The following is a 14,706-nucleotide window of genomic DNA, read 5'->3' on the forward strand; positions in this document are numbered from 1 at the left end:
CGCTATATACAGCCGCACACTATACTCACACTACATACAGCCTCACACTATACACACACTATATACACCTACACACTATCCACACACTATACACAGCTACACAATATACAGACACTATATACACCTACACACTGTATTCACACTATCCACACACTGTATACAGTTACACCCAATATACACCTACACACTATACACACACACTATATACACCTACACACTACACACAGACCTATTTGGATATAGTATATACAGGGAGTGCAGAATTATTAGGCAAGTTGTATTTTTGAGGATTAATTTTATTTGAGGATTTAATTTGAACAACAACCATGTTCTCAATGAACACAAAAAACTCATTAATATCAAAGCTGAATATTTTTGGAAGTAGTTTTTAGTTTTAGCTATTTTAGGGGGATATCTGTGTGTGCAGGTGACTATTACTGTGCATAATTATTAGGCAACTTAACAAAAAACAAATTCATACCCATTTCAATTATTTATTTTTACCAGTGAAACCAATATAACATCTCAACATTCACAAATATACATTTCTGACATTCAAAACCAAACAAAACAAATCAGTGACCAATATAGCCACCTTTCTTTGCAAGGACACTCAAAAGCCTGCCATCCATGGATTCTGTCAGTGTTTTGATCTGTTCACCATCAACATTGCAGCAGCAACCACAGCCTCCCAGACACTGTTCAGAGAGGTGTACTGTTTTCCTCCTTGTAAATCGCACATTTGATGATGGACCACAGGTTCTCAATGGGGTTCAGATCAGGTGAACAAGGAGGCCATATCATTAGATTTTCTTCTTTTATACCCTTTCTTGCCAGCCACGCTGTGGAGTACTTGGACGTGTGTGATGGAGCATTGTCCTGCATGAAAATCATGTTTTTCTTGAAGGATGCAGACTTCTTCCTGTACCACTGCTTGAAGAAGGTGTCTTCCAGAAACTGGCAGTAGGACTGGGAGTTCAGCTTGACTCCATCCTCAACCCGAAAAGGCCCCACAAGCTCATCTTTGATGATACCAGCCCAAACCAGTACTCCACCTCCACCTTGCTGGCGCCTGAGTCGGACTGGAGCTCTCTGCCCTTTACCAATCCAGCCACGGGCCCATCCATCTGGCCCATCAAGACTCACTCATTTCATCAGTCCATAAAACCTTAGAAAATCAGTCTTGAGATATTTCTTGGCCCAGTCTTGACGCTTTCAGCTTGTGTGTCTTGTTCAGTGGTGGTCGACTTTCTGCCTTTCTTACCTTGGCCATGTCTCTGAGTATTGCACACCTTGTGCTTTTGGGCACCCAGTGATGTTGCAGCTCTGAAATATGGCCAAACTGGTGGCAAGTGGCATCTTGGCAGCTGCACGCTTGACTTTTCTCAGTTCACGGGCAGTTATTTTGCGCCTTGGTTTTTCCACACGCTTCTTGTGACCCTGTCGACTATTTTGAATGAAACGCTTGATTGTTCGATGATCACGCTCAGAAGCTTGGCTATTTTAAGACTGCTGCATCCCTCTGCAATATATCTCACTATTTTTGACTTTTCTGAGCCTGTCAAGTCCTTCTTTTGACCCATTTTGCCAAAGGAAAGGAAGTTGCCTAATAATTATGCACACCTGATATAGGGTGTTGATGTCATTAGACCACACCCCTTCTCATTACAGAGATGCACATCACCTAATATGCTTAATTGGTAGTAGGCTTTCCAGCCTATACAGCTTGGAGTAAGACAACATGCATAACGAGGATGATGTGGTCAAAATACTCATTTGCCTAATAATTCTGCACTCCCTGTATGTTTTTTACTACCAGTATCATCCAAATACTGCTGGTATGCGTCTTCAATACGAGAAACATGTTTTTATGATCTAACGGGGCAATGAGTTTTATTTCTATACCCAAAATTTGATGTCTTCAAGAGTTCATGCTGGTGTCAGCATTACACCTCTGGAGATGTAATAGAGATGTAAAGACCGTGCTAATGTTCGAGCCCATTCTCTTGTGTTTCATTTTTTTTTTAGCATCATAGCAGATTTGATTAAACTGCCACAAAGATGCAGTTCTTTCCCAAAGGAACACTTTATTTGAATAAAGACAGGACACAAGGCAACTTGGTAGAAGGTATGATTAAAAGGTCAGAGTGCTTTGACTTTTAAAAAGAAGCGAGAGCTTGTCAAAGGCGACAGCTATAACATTAGATAAAGCACAAAACCAGACAGATATGATAAGGTAGAAAGCCGGCGATAGACGTGTGTTTGACAGAGACACAAGTGTGTATTTGTGTGTTTATGTTTACCTTGAGGCTCTCTGTGCTGTAGTTTATAGTGTTTGTCTCGGGACTTCCGTGCCGCTTGTCGCCGCTGAAACACAGCGCATCAAAACAAAGCACTCCACCGACACAGTCAGCCACCAAGCACACCTGAGTTGGGGGTGGGGGGTGACAGAAGTAGAAACATTACACGTTTAACTACATTTGCAATTCATTGTCACACTGCGGGGAACAAGAATGATGCTAACGATACGAGTTCCAGACCTAATTTTTTCTTAATTAGCACATTTACGCTGATCTGCTCAGTATTCCATCCGTCATAACGCTCACATGGGCTTTGACTAACATTATACACATAATCCCTCCTCTGCACATGTCCAAACCATCTATATCACACCTCCCTCAACCTGTCTCCAGAACGTCCTACATGCACTGTCCCTCTAATAAACTCATTTCTAATTCTGTCAATCGTCGTCACTCCCAACAAACATCTCAACATCTTCAGCTCTGCTACCTCCAGCTCCACCTCCTGTCTTTTACTCAAGGCCACTGTCTCTAAACCATACAACATCTCAGGTCTCACCACAGTCCTATAAACTTTCCCTTTCACTCTCACAGATACTCTTCTATCACAAATCACTCCTGCTATCACACTTCTCCACCCATAACTTTGCACTGTTGACCCCAGGTACTTAAACTCCTTCACCTTTTCCACCTCTTCTCCCTGCAACCGCACCCCTCCACTCTCCTCCCTCTCATTCACACACATGTACTCTGTCTTACTCCTACTGACTTTCATTCCTCTTCTCTCCAGTGTGCACCTCCACCTCTTCAGGCTCTTCTTCACCTGCTTCCTATTCTCTCCACAAATCACAATATCATCCTCAAAACATCATAGTCCACTATGACTCCTGTCTGACCTCAACTGTCAACCTGTCTATCACCACTGCAAACAGGAAAGGGCTCAGAACCGATCCTTAATGCAGTCCAACCTCCACCTTAATTAATTTTAAACTAGCTTCTTAATTATTTAAAGTCTGCTTTTTTAATTGATGTGATCTAAAACCAGAGCTACTAAACATCAGAATTCCTCTTAATTATAAAATTGTCATCATTATATATAAAAGTACAGAATAAAGTAACCCAGTGTGATTGTCATTAAAGTGTCCATGTGCTAGTATAATCTCAAAATAACTATAATAATCTTACACAATCTGTTTTTGCATTGTATTTTGTTCTCAAAATCAGATCAAAAGATTTTTATGGCTGGAAATAAGATCTTAAGTCTTGCCTAGAGGAAGAGTTTTTGCAGTGTGGTTACCTGGCCGGTGAAGCCAAACCCCTCAGAAGACTGGAGGAAGTCGCGATACACCTGATTGGCCTGAGCGATCACCATGGCAACAGCGTCCTGGTACTGAGGAGCAGCAATGGCAAGAATGGGCAGAGCGGCCAAGGGCAGGTGATCCACGCTACTGCAAACGCAGCTCTCGTCGTAGCTGTACGGATTTAAACTAAAGAGAACGCAGAAAAGACTGATTTCAAAAAGCTACACAATATTGGGACACCTTAAATTGTGACCAGAGTATTGGGACAGCTGAAATTTACAGCCATATGTGATTCTTCCCCAAACCGTTACCACAAAATTGGAGGCACACAATTGTATAATATGGATCAAATTTAGTAACATTTTCAAATTCAATTCATTTTACTTGAAAATGAAATGTATGGCACTTTGAAAATGGACATTGTCTCACAGCAGCCTTACTGAGATAAAGCAGTTACAAAGTTGTATAATGTATACGTTTGTTCCTTATAATTTTGTCCCTAATGACTGAGCCAGTGGCGACTGGGGCGAGGAAAACTCTCTGAGATGAGGAAGAAACCTTAAAAGGAACCAGCCTCAAAGGGAACCCATCCTCATCCTCACCAAATGTCCATTCATCACAGTTCCATCATTTACATTTACATTTGCTGCATTTAGCAGACGCCCTTATCCAGAGTGACGTACAAAAGTGCTTTGAGTCTCTAGCAATAAATAAATCTACACTGGTACGCAAGATTACAAACTTAATATAAACATAACTCTTGAATTCTTACAGTGCAAACTTGGAAAGTGCTAATTTAGGTATTTCAGGAAGAGGAAAGTCTTCAATCGTTGCTTAAAGATAGTCAGGGACTCCTCTGTACAAACATCTAGGGGAAGTTCATTCCACCACCTCGGTGCCAGAACAGAGAAGAGCCAACAATGTTGAGGTATGCAGTGATAGGCACTTAAACGTCAGTGTCTGCACCCCAGGCCTCCTCACCTACATCAGTGGCTGGGGCTGACAGAGCTAAAATCTCCACACTCCAAAATCTAGTGGAACAGCCATTCATCCCAGAAGAGTTGAGATTATTATAACAGTAAATAAAGACTAAATGTGGAATGGGAAGTTCAAAAAGATACACATACAGTAATAATCTTATGCTCAGGTGTCCACAAACTTTTGTAAAGAAAGATTCGACTCAAGATGACATTTATTGTCTCAGCTCACTATGAGAAGGGAAAGCTTCTTGGAAAACTGACAAAAAACTGACAGAAATGTTAAGCCGTAGATCTGAGCCTCCACTGGGATAAGACTCAGTGAAGCGAAAAAAAAAAAAAAGTGACAGCATCTTTGTCTCCGTGAACTACATTCTTCATTACAGCAGTGGAACTGCAGTATCTCTGCTGTTGTGTTCCACACCAGAGAGTGGTGGTGTGATTAATAATTGACTGCAGTCCCTTGTCAAGACAGTGCAAGAATTCAGCCTAGGCAGCTAAGCACCAATAGAATGTGTAGGGTTTTATTTGTTTCCAGCAGATGTCCCTCTCCTGGAGGTAATTACATTAGTGAAGCATAGCAGAGAAAGTGTAAGGAACAAGAAGCTATGCTTGAAGCTGTGATTCAATCTGGTTTTATCTGGTTAGAATCTGTTGAATTCTGCTTCACTTCAAGAGAACCAACACACTCTTAAACAAAATAGTGCGATGATTTATAGAAACTGTGTGATCACTAGCTTTTTTAGCACAAACAGCCTTCTACACCTCACCATGACATTCAGAGATGTCTATAAATAATCTAAAGGAGGGCAGGTTTGGTACCTCCAGACTCGTACCTCCGGGGTCCTGAGCGAAGGTTACTGTCTGCGATGAGTTTTGGATCTTCGCCAAATTGACACTATGGGTTTTATCTCACATCTCAAAAAACTGCAGCTGGGTGAGAGTGAGTGTGCTAATGAGGTGTGAATGTGTGTGTGTGTGTGTGTGTGTGTGTGTGTGTGTGTGTGTGTGTGTGTGTGTGGCACACTGTGATGGACTGCCTCCGCCTCGAGCTGTGTTCACTGGTACAACAAATTGTAGCGACATTGGAAATGGGTGAGGTTAAAATGAATACATTATTATAAAGAAAATTACGCAGGTGGTGCTGTGATATCAAATAACTGCAGCTCCTCCAATATCTCCTAAGCAACTCAGCATTTTCTTGCATTGTTATATACAATATACGTTCATTTAGGTTTTATCCCCTGTTATAGTGTTACTACAGAGTTATCTACTAGCTTCAACCAGCAGGATAAAGTTCTCTTCAACTGGAGATCACTCAAAGATCCATAATGTTACTGAGCAACTCAAGAACTTTTGGACTATGGTTGATGTCAGCAGTCTGCTACAATAATTCAGGACCACAGTTTGCATGAACAGTTTTGCCTTTAAGCACCTATCACCGAATACCTCAACAATAGTGGAACTGTAATGAATTGACATTCTGTGTCACTTAGATGAGAATGAGTTCCCTCTTGAGTCTGGTTCCTCTTCCTTCTTCCATCTCCCTTGCCACTGTCTCGACTTTTAGGAATAAACTTATAAAACTTATAGGCAGCAACATGTAAAATCTTTATCTCTGTAAAGCTGCTTTAGGACAAAGTCCACTGTTAAAAGCACAATAAAAATAGAACTGAATTAAACTGAATGGAAACACATCCAATATGTGATCTTAGTGATTTTTCCTCTGACATGGAGGCCTCCTGAAACTGCTGATCTCCTGGGATTTTCACTCAAAACAGTCCCTAGTGACTCTTGCAGTGACATGAAAAAATGTCCTTTCTATGAGAAGAAATGCCTGAGACAGGACAGAGGAAAACAGCAAGAAGAGGAGAAAACCAGGTCTACTGTCATCCTGCCATTTATGAACAGGAGAACAGGAAAGTGACATAATGTAGATGGAAGACAGCAAAAAAATAAAATAGTCTAATTTCCAGAGATCCCAGAGATCTCCAGCCTGCATGACGCAGAGATCACAATCTTATGTTTGATGTAAGCAGAAGCTCTTTATCTTTATTTCACTTTATTTCTTCAACATGTCTGACTTATTTGATGCTGCTTTTCCTAAGCAAAAGATGTTTTTTTTGCGCACTGAGGTAATTCTATCAAGCTAAGCCTGGTTCATGATTCTTCCTTATGGAAATAAAGAACTCACTGAGAAACGAGCGAGAAGGCTTCGGCACACACAGGAGGGCAGGCCACCAAACGCACTAGCATGCTGTCTGCCGCTTCCTGGAAGTGAGCACGAGCCACGCGCTCCAACACGGACGCCAGCGTTGCCGCATCTCCTGCCTTCCCACCTGGATCACCTCCTCCAGAGTCCAGAATGTGACCTCCGTGAACAACTAGGATCAGCAGCTGCGTCCTGCATTTCTTCTGCAGTGAAAAAAAGCGAAGCAGAAAAACGGGATCAATGCTGGCAGGTCATTCAAAAAACACTTTTGTGAAAAAAAAAAAATTTAATCCCATCGTTACTCTAACGTGAGCGCCTGTACCGTGTTATCAGCATCAGCTCAAAAGCCATGCGTGACCTTCCTTCTCAGGAGATGGAATCAGCGCACTTACCTCCATGTCCTCCAGACCATCGACACTGCTCTGTGGTGCACAACGAGGGTGTCTGAGTCTGTACAGGCTTTCTGTGGAATAGAGGAGGAGAAAAAAAAAGCCTTGAGCTAAAAGGAAACGCATTGAAGAAATAATGGTGCTGATTCAAGCTGTCATTTTGGGAACCCGCAAAACAAACAGGAACATAAGAATTCAGTTTTTTTTTATTTTATTTTTTTATTTAAAGCACATTCATGATTATGATCTCAACTCTCGACAATTTTTTCAGCTTAACACGGAGACAAATGAACAAGACGCCTTTGGGAAACGCTTTAACGGCTGCTAGTAGCCAATTTATGGTCGTATTTGGAACGTATTTGGATCCTTTACACGCCTGCCTAAATCAATAGGTTTCTCTAAAATGACTGCAGGTAATTTTGGTGCTATTCTGACCACCATTACCACGTCTGCCACGAGTTTATCACGAAGTGCACGTTAGAACAAAGAGCAAACGGGAAATTCTGCGTGAAACTGGCCAAATCTGCCACGGAGACGTTTGACATACCGATGCCGATGATTCGTTTGAGGTGTTTTGAGTGGCAAACGTGCTCCAAGGATGGAAGAACATCACTGTAAAAAGAGTTTAGTGCCTATAAGTTTCCCTAATGAGAAAACCAGTGACGATTGTGGCAAGAAAAAAAGACCCTGAGATGGTATTAGGAAGAAACCTTGAGAGGAACCAGACTCAAAAACGAACCAATACTTTATCAGTCATCTACACTTTATTGCCAAAAGTATTCTCCTGGTCATAAGATGTGATTTTTGAGCATCGCATCCCAAATTTAGTCCGAATTTGCTCTTACAATTCCCTCCACTCTTCTGAGATGATGTTCCACTAGATTTTGGAGTGTGCTTATGGATATTTGTGTTCATCAGCCACAAGGGTGTTAAGAAAGGCAGGTACTGATGTAGGTGAGGAGACCTGGGGTGCAGTCAGTGTTCACATTCATCCCAAAGGTGTTCAGTAGGGATGAGATCAGAGCGCTATAGCAGGCTACTCAAGATCTTCCTTTTCAAAGCATGTAAACCAGATCTTCAAGGAGCTCACTTTGTGCACAGGGGCATCGCCATGCTGGAACAGATTTGTGTTTCCCAGTAAAAGTCAATGCAAAATGTTATTATAGAGCATCTAAAGACGTCCTGTTCAATTGAGCGCCTCCAGTTTTGTGGTAACAGTTTGGAAAACAACCACATATAGCAGGAAAGTTCAGGTGACCCAATACTTTTGGAAAATTAGAGTATATATATTCCTAAGGTCCATTCATTATAGTTCTATCATTGTTCAGTGTGAAGTTCAGTGATTGGCAATTAAATGCAAAAGTGTTCATGCAACCTGTGTTACTGAGCCCATAATTACAGTCCAAATCCGTCCTTCAAGTTCTTGAGTTGCTCAGTAACTTTATTGATTTTCAGGCTGTTGAGGTAAAATCATCCTCAGCTTGACATAGTGGTCTCTCACTAACGTACACATTAAACCGTGATTGTTTGTGTGTGTGTGGTGAAAAACATGTCACAGGACAAAGTAAAATAGGAATCCTTTATTTTCTTGACATCATCCCTGAAACTAGAGCTCTGCCATTAGTCTCCTCAAGAGAAATAACGATTCCGATTGCGCGCTGTTTCCTCTGAGCTCCGTTTTTTTTTTTTGCTCCACTCACCTAGTAAATGTTTGATATCGTGTTGGGTGGCAGCGCAGGCCGACATCATCACATGCGTGAATTACAGGCTGCACCTCGAGTTCGGCGATCGTCAGATTAGTAAACGTCATCAGTCACCATGCGAACGGTTCACCGTTGATAACGGCTATGAATGTTTGATGAGCGATTGGGGGAAAAAAAATACACAGCGTCACGCTAAAACGCTTGTAACGTTTATTGTGGTTGGATCAGCCGACGCAGATCTCGCCCCGGAGGCCCCGCGGGGGTTTTAATGCCCCGATCGCTTTTAACTGCTAGAACAAAACAAGTAAGCAATAATGGTGTTCATGAGCAGCAAGAATCGATAGTGTATTACTATCTGAAGCGCTCGGAGAAGAAACCACAGTTTGCATGTTTTTCTTATTTACTTGTAAAAAATGTATTAATTATGACATTATAACATTACGAGTGGTGAAGTGAACAACACTGATGATCTCTTCATCATGGCATCTGTTAGTGGGTGGATTTATTTATTAGGCAGCAAGTGAACATTTTGTCCTCAAAGTTGATGTTAGAAGAAGGAAAAATGGGCGAGTGTAAGGATTTGAGCGATTTTGAGAATTGTGACGTCTAGACGTCTGGGTCAGAGAATCTCCAAAACTGCAGCTCTTGTGGGATGTTCCTGGTCTGCAGTGGTCAGCATCTATCAAAAGTGCTCCAAGGAAGGAACAGTGGTGAACCGGCGACAGGGTCGCAGGAGGCCGAGGCTCACTGATGCACGTGGGGAGCAAAGGCTGGACGTGTGATCCGATCCAACAACGAGCTCCTGTAGCTCAAACTGCTGAACATTAGAAAAAAAACAAGACATTCTATACGATCAAGTGCCTTCAAATTTCTAGCAGCACAAGCAGGAAGCTGGTAGATTAGTGTTTAAAGCGTTGGCCTTTGGCTCTGAAGGTTATGAGTTCAAATCCCAGCCACACCAAGCTGCCGCTCTTGGGCCCCTTAGCAAGGCCTTTAACCCCATAGCTGCTCAGTATGAAGTCGCTATGGGTAAGGGCTTCTGCCAAATGCCATTAATGTAAACCAATTTTAGGGATTTGAAGAACAGCATGTGATGGCTGTGTGTCCGCTTTCTTTTGGCTACATAGTGCGTGTTCTTGATATGTTGCACAAAATGTTTAACCAGGATTAGGCTTTAGAGCTGCAGTGTGACTCGTCGCAAATAACCTTCATTACCGCCGTACATCGCACACTTCCTGTTTATAAAATCAATCTAATCCTTCTTCATAAACAAGGACACAGAAATGTCATTACTATCTACAAGGCGTTCAGTGTGTTCACTTTCACAGCTCTGTTGCCTGGTAATTGTTTCTAGATCTCTCTCTCTTCATAAAAAATCTTACAGTTCTATAGAAAAGCCTGTGATTTTTCTATATGAACAAAAGTTTGTGGACACCTGAGCATAAGAACGGTATGTGCTTCTTTTTAAACATCCCATTCCACATTCTATTTGTTCCTATAATAAGCTCCACTCTTCTGGGAAGATGTTCGACTAGATTTCTGTGGAGATTTGTGCTCATTCAGCTACAAGGGTGTTAGTAAAGTCAGGTACTGATGTAGAAGGCCTGGGGTGCAGTCAGCATTCACATTCATCCTGTTCAATAGGGTTGAGTTCAGAGATCTACAGCACCAGATCTTCTACTCCAACCCATCTTCATGGAGCTGGCTTGGTGCACAGAGGCAGTGTTATGCTGGAACAGGTTTGGGTCTCCTAATTCAAGTAAAGGAAATTTCATGCTACCAAAGGCATCCGAAGACGTCCTATACAGTTGTGTGCCTCCAACTTTATGTTTGAGGTGGAAGCTTGGACTTGTTGGTCGTGAGCTTGATCAGAAAGTCGTAAGTTAAAATCCCAGCACCACCAAAGCTCCCACTGCTGAGCCCTTAGCAAAAGCCCTTAACCATCAACTGCTAAAGTTGTATTAATGAGATAACTGTATGTCGCTCTGGATAAAGGCGTCTGCCAAATGCCATGGATGTAAATGCTAAGAGTTTGGGGAAGAAACACAAACGAGGTGGTAAAATTTCGAGACTTGTTTTGTAACACAACAGATTGCACAAACAGTCACAGGGAGCGCCGACCTTAAGTCAGTGTGCCGAAAGGCATCGTACTGTGCACGACTGGTGCAATTCCGACTACGTGCATTACCACGTCTGTTTTTCTGACTACGTGTGCACCCTGTCACACGTGAGTTTCTCGCCGGAAACAACATGATCTCATTTCCGCTCTGTTGTTTAGTCATTTCACTTTCCCACTGATGAAACTTCATAAAACCCACTTTCCAGAAATAAAAACTCAAATGATAACTGCGGGAAGCCGCTCTCGTTTCTCGGCGTAATCATCCTTGGTGGAATGAGGCTCAGTTAATAATCAGCTCGCGGGCCTATTTACACACAAATACATTTCTCCAAGATGCCACGCGGTATTAGCGAAACGCTATACTAATGCAGAGGCTCTGCTGAGGTTCGATGTGACAGAGAGAGAGAGAGAGAGAGAGAGAGAGAGAGAGAGAGAGGAGAGAGACTCACCCAGTCACTGTGCATCCTGCCAAGCTAATAAGGTTTCAGAGAGCCGGAGTGGCAATAAGGTGATTATCTCACCCATGCAAAATTAGTCACTGTGTGATCTTCTTCCCCTCCCTCCACCTCTATTCAGCCACAGCAGGAGATACCCCAGTCCACACAGCTCACACACACACACTGTCACACAACCTTCCCATCTTTAGAAGTCTAAGAATCTTAGCTAGAACCTGAAGTATACGCTCATGCAGTGAATCCTATATAGGCTGTTTATTCTATAATATTTCATTAACTGAAAGTGCAGGTGAAGTGTGTGTTTTGTGTGTGTCTGGGTTTGTGTACCTCGTGAGCGCTCCAGATGGCCCAGGGTCTCGATTTGCTCCACCAGATCATTCGAGTTCCACTGGCTCATCCCCAGTAGGATAGCTGTCTTTCCTTCCATCACATCTGGCAAACAAGAAGACAAAAAACACATCAAGCTCAATACACATCAAGAGCTTTGGTAAACATTAATATCAGACATCGGAATGAGGGGGAAAAAAACGGCGAGTTATTACAAACCGATAGAACAGAACACAGAATTCTGCCAGGGAGTCCACAGCAAATCTAATAAACACTCTTTACTATTGTGGTGGGCAGAAAGGGATCTTAAAAGGCCCAAGTCTTATTTGGATGAGCTACAATATGAATGTCCATTTCTCCAGGCGTTCCTAACAAGGTGGACAGCAACTGCCTGTGTGTATGCAGTTTGGTTTTGTATTTTGATTAGTCACTGCAGTATAATTGCAATATAATATAAAACTGCATGTTTTTTCTACTCAACGAAACAGAACATTGAATTTAACACATAAGCTGCTCAGTCATAGTATAAGCCGGGAGCGATCAGACTCACCCTGCAAAACAAATCCGGTACTGCTTTAACACACGACGCAGGAAAGTGTGATGAACAAGAAAACTGAGCCGGGCTCTATTTCTGAGTATTAAACAATTCTCTCATGCAGTCATTCCAATAGGAGAAAAATCTCAGATCTTACAGACATGTGATGGCATGATGGAATGATGGAAAGCTGAAATAATAGGATTACATATGAGTGAATGCTGAAACAAGTGAATGCTGGAATGCTAGTATAATAGGATTCAGGAGTACGTGGAGAAAACACTGAGAAAATGCATCATCCAAGACAAACACACAAAACAAGGTAAGAATCAAACCTCCAAACAAAGAATGGTGAGGCAAACAAGGTAATCACTGATCCACCATCGTCTGGGATCTTATAAGAAACATTTCACTTCTGTAAGACAATGATCACTGAAGCTTTGAAGCAGATCTTTAATGGACGTTGTTTGGTCGATCTTATCAAAATGATCTAATATGAACCACTGATCCAATGTACATGAGCACGGCAGAGGGAAAATTTCAGACTGAAGCAAACAAAGCAGTAATACAATTGAAGACGCATAAACCGCACAGGGGGCTGAAAGTGCTGAAAAATCGAGAGCGGGGGCTAAAAATAGCTGCCATGACACCAACAGGGAAAGGAAAGTAGGGTAAAGCCTAAAGAAGAAAGATGAAAAGTAACAGAAATGATCTAATGAAGATGGATGTGTGCGTCGGCATCGGTCTTCACCTCCAGCTGGGAACTAACCAGGCAGTGTGTGAGAATGAAATCTGTTATGTCAAATAGACTCGCAGAAACCCATTTCATTATCATTACACTCGCTCATTAAACCCTAGCCAGAGGCTACACGGCCCATTCCACAACTGCTGGAACTGCTGGAATGGGGGAAAAAATCGATGTCTGAGATTTGAGTTGTAATAGAGGTGTTGCATGATGAGATAACATCAGTGACAAGAACACGACATGTTGCAGGCTTGTGTATTTCTTTCCTATAAACTGCACACTAGGGCCATTACCTGTTTTCAAAAGACGCAGTAAGGTGTGCAGGCATCGTAAAGCAGCAGCAATACCTCTTTTTGAATCCACCCGGACATAAGATTGTTGCTTTTTTTTGAACATTACAATCCACTTTTCTGGGAAGATGTTTCACTAGATTTTGGAGTGTGGAGATTAGTGGAGATTCCCTCAGCCACACAGTTAGTAAAATCAGGCTCTTATGTACAGTACAGACCAAAAGTTTGGACACACATTCTCATTCAAAGAGTTTTCATTATTTTCATGACTATGAAAATTGTAGAGTCACACTGAAGGCATCAAGGGCTATTTAACCAAGAAGGAGAGTGATGGGGTGCTGCGCCAGATGACCTGGCCTCCACAGTCACCGGACCTGAACCCAATCGAGATGGTTTAGGGGTGAGCTGGACCGCAGAGTGAAGGCAAAAGGGCCAACAAGTGCCAAGCATCTCTCGGGGAACTCCTTCAAGATTGTTGGAAGACCATTTCAGGTGACTACCTCTTGAAGCTCATCAAGAGAATGCCAAGAGTGTGCAAAGCAGTAATCAAAGCAAAAGGTGGCTACTTTGAAGAACCTAGAATATGACATTTTTCAGTTGTTTCACACTTTTTTGTTATGTATATAATTCCATATATAATTCCACGTGTTAATTTATAGTTTTGATGCCTTCAGTGTGAATCTACAATTTTCATAGTCATGATAATAAAGAAAACTCTTTGAATGAGAACGTGTGTCCAAACTTTTGGTCTGTACTGTAGGTGAGGTGAGGAGGCCTGAGCCGCTGTCAGCATTCGCATTCAACCCAAAAAATTTTAAATAGGGTTTAAAGCTTTACAGAAGGAGATCTTCCATTCCAACCAATATCTTCATGGGGTTTGCTTTAAGCACCTGGAACAGGTTTGGGTCACCTAGTCGAAGGGAATATTTCCTGCTCCCGAATCCAAAGACACCCTGTACATTTGTGTGCCTCCCACTTTGTGTAACAGTTTGAGGAAGAAGCACATATGGCTGGAAAAGTCAGGTGTCCCAATACTTTTGTCCATATATTGTGTATGTCATGTCGCAACAATTGCAAAAATAGCAACAAGTATTGTCTAAAACAATTTAATAAATGTACACAGGATCTGAGCAACAAATGGCTCTGCAAAAGATGACGTTTTAGCAAATTCCAGAAAAAAATCCAGAATATGGACAAATCAGTCTAATATCTAATGGCCATTACTGATTATGAGATTATTCAAAAAGAAAATATACATTTGTTCAAAATTTTTAACATCGTTTTTAATTCCAAAAATGCAGATTGTGATTATTACCACAGTAGCAAATCACCTCGAGAGCCGAGGCAAGATGC

The 14,706-nt window shown here is 41.9% G+C and overlaps 1 protein-coding gene across 1 annotated transcript in view; it reads right to left on the reverse strand.

The window, feature by feature from the left end:
- The window catches only part of plrdgb (PITP-less RdgB-like protein), a 67,341-nt gene that overhangs the window by 18,296 nt on the left and 34,339 nt on the right, over positions 1–14,706 (reverse strand). Inside the window, exons 3-7 of the mRNA XM_046868512.1 lie at positions 11,784–11,888; positions 7,183–7,253; positions 6,773–6,993; positions 3,598–3,787; positions 2,304–2,426 (exon numbers count right to left, since the gene is read on the reverse strand). Coding sequence (XP_046724468.1) covers positions 2,304–2,426; positions 3,598–3,787; positions 6,773–6,993; positions 7,183–7,253; positions 11,784–11,888 — 710 coding nt within the window. The remainder of the gene's footprint in view (positions 1–2,303; positions 2,427–3,597; positions 3,788–6,772; positions 6,994–7,182; positions 7,254–11,783; positions 11,889–14,706) is intronic.

Source organism: Silurus meridionalis, chromosome 15, assembly GCF_014805685.1.
Source record: "Silurus meridionalis isolate SWU-2019-XX chromosome 15, ASM1480568v1, whole genome shotgun sequence".
NCBI lineage: Eukaryota > Metazoa > Chordata > Actinopteri > Siluriformes > Siluridae > Silurus > Silurus meridionalis.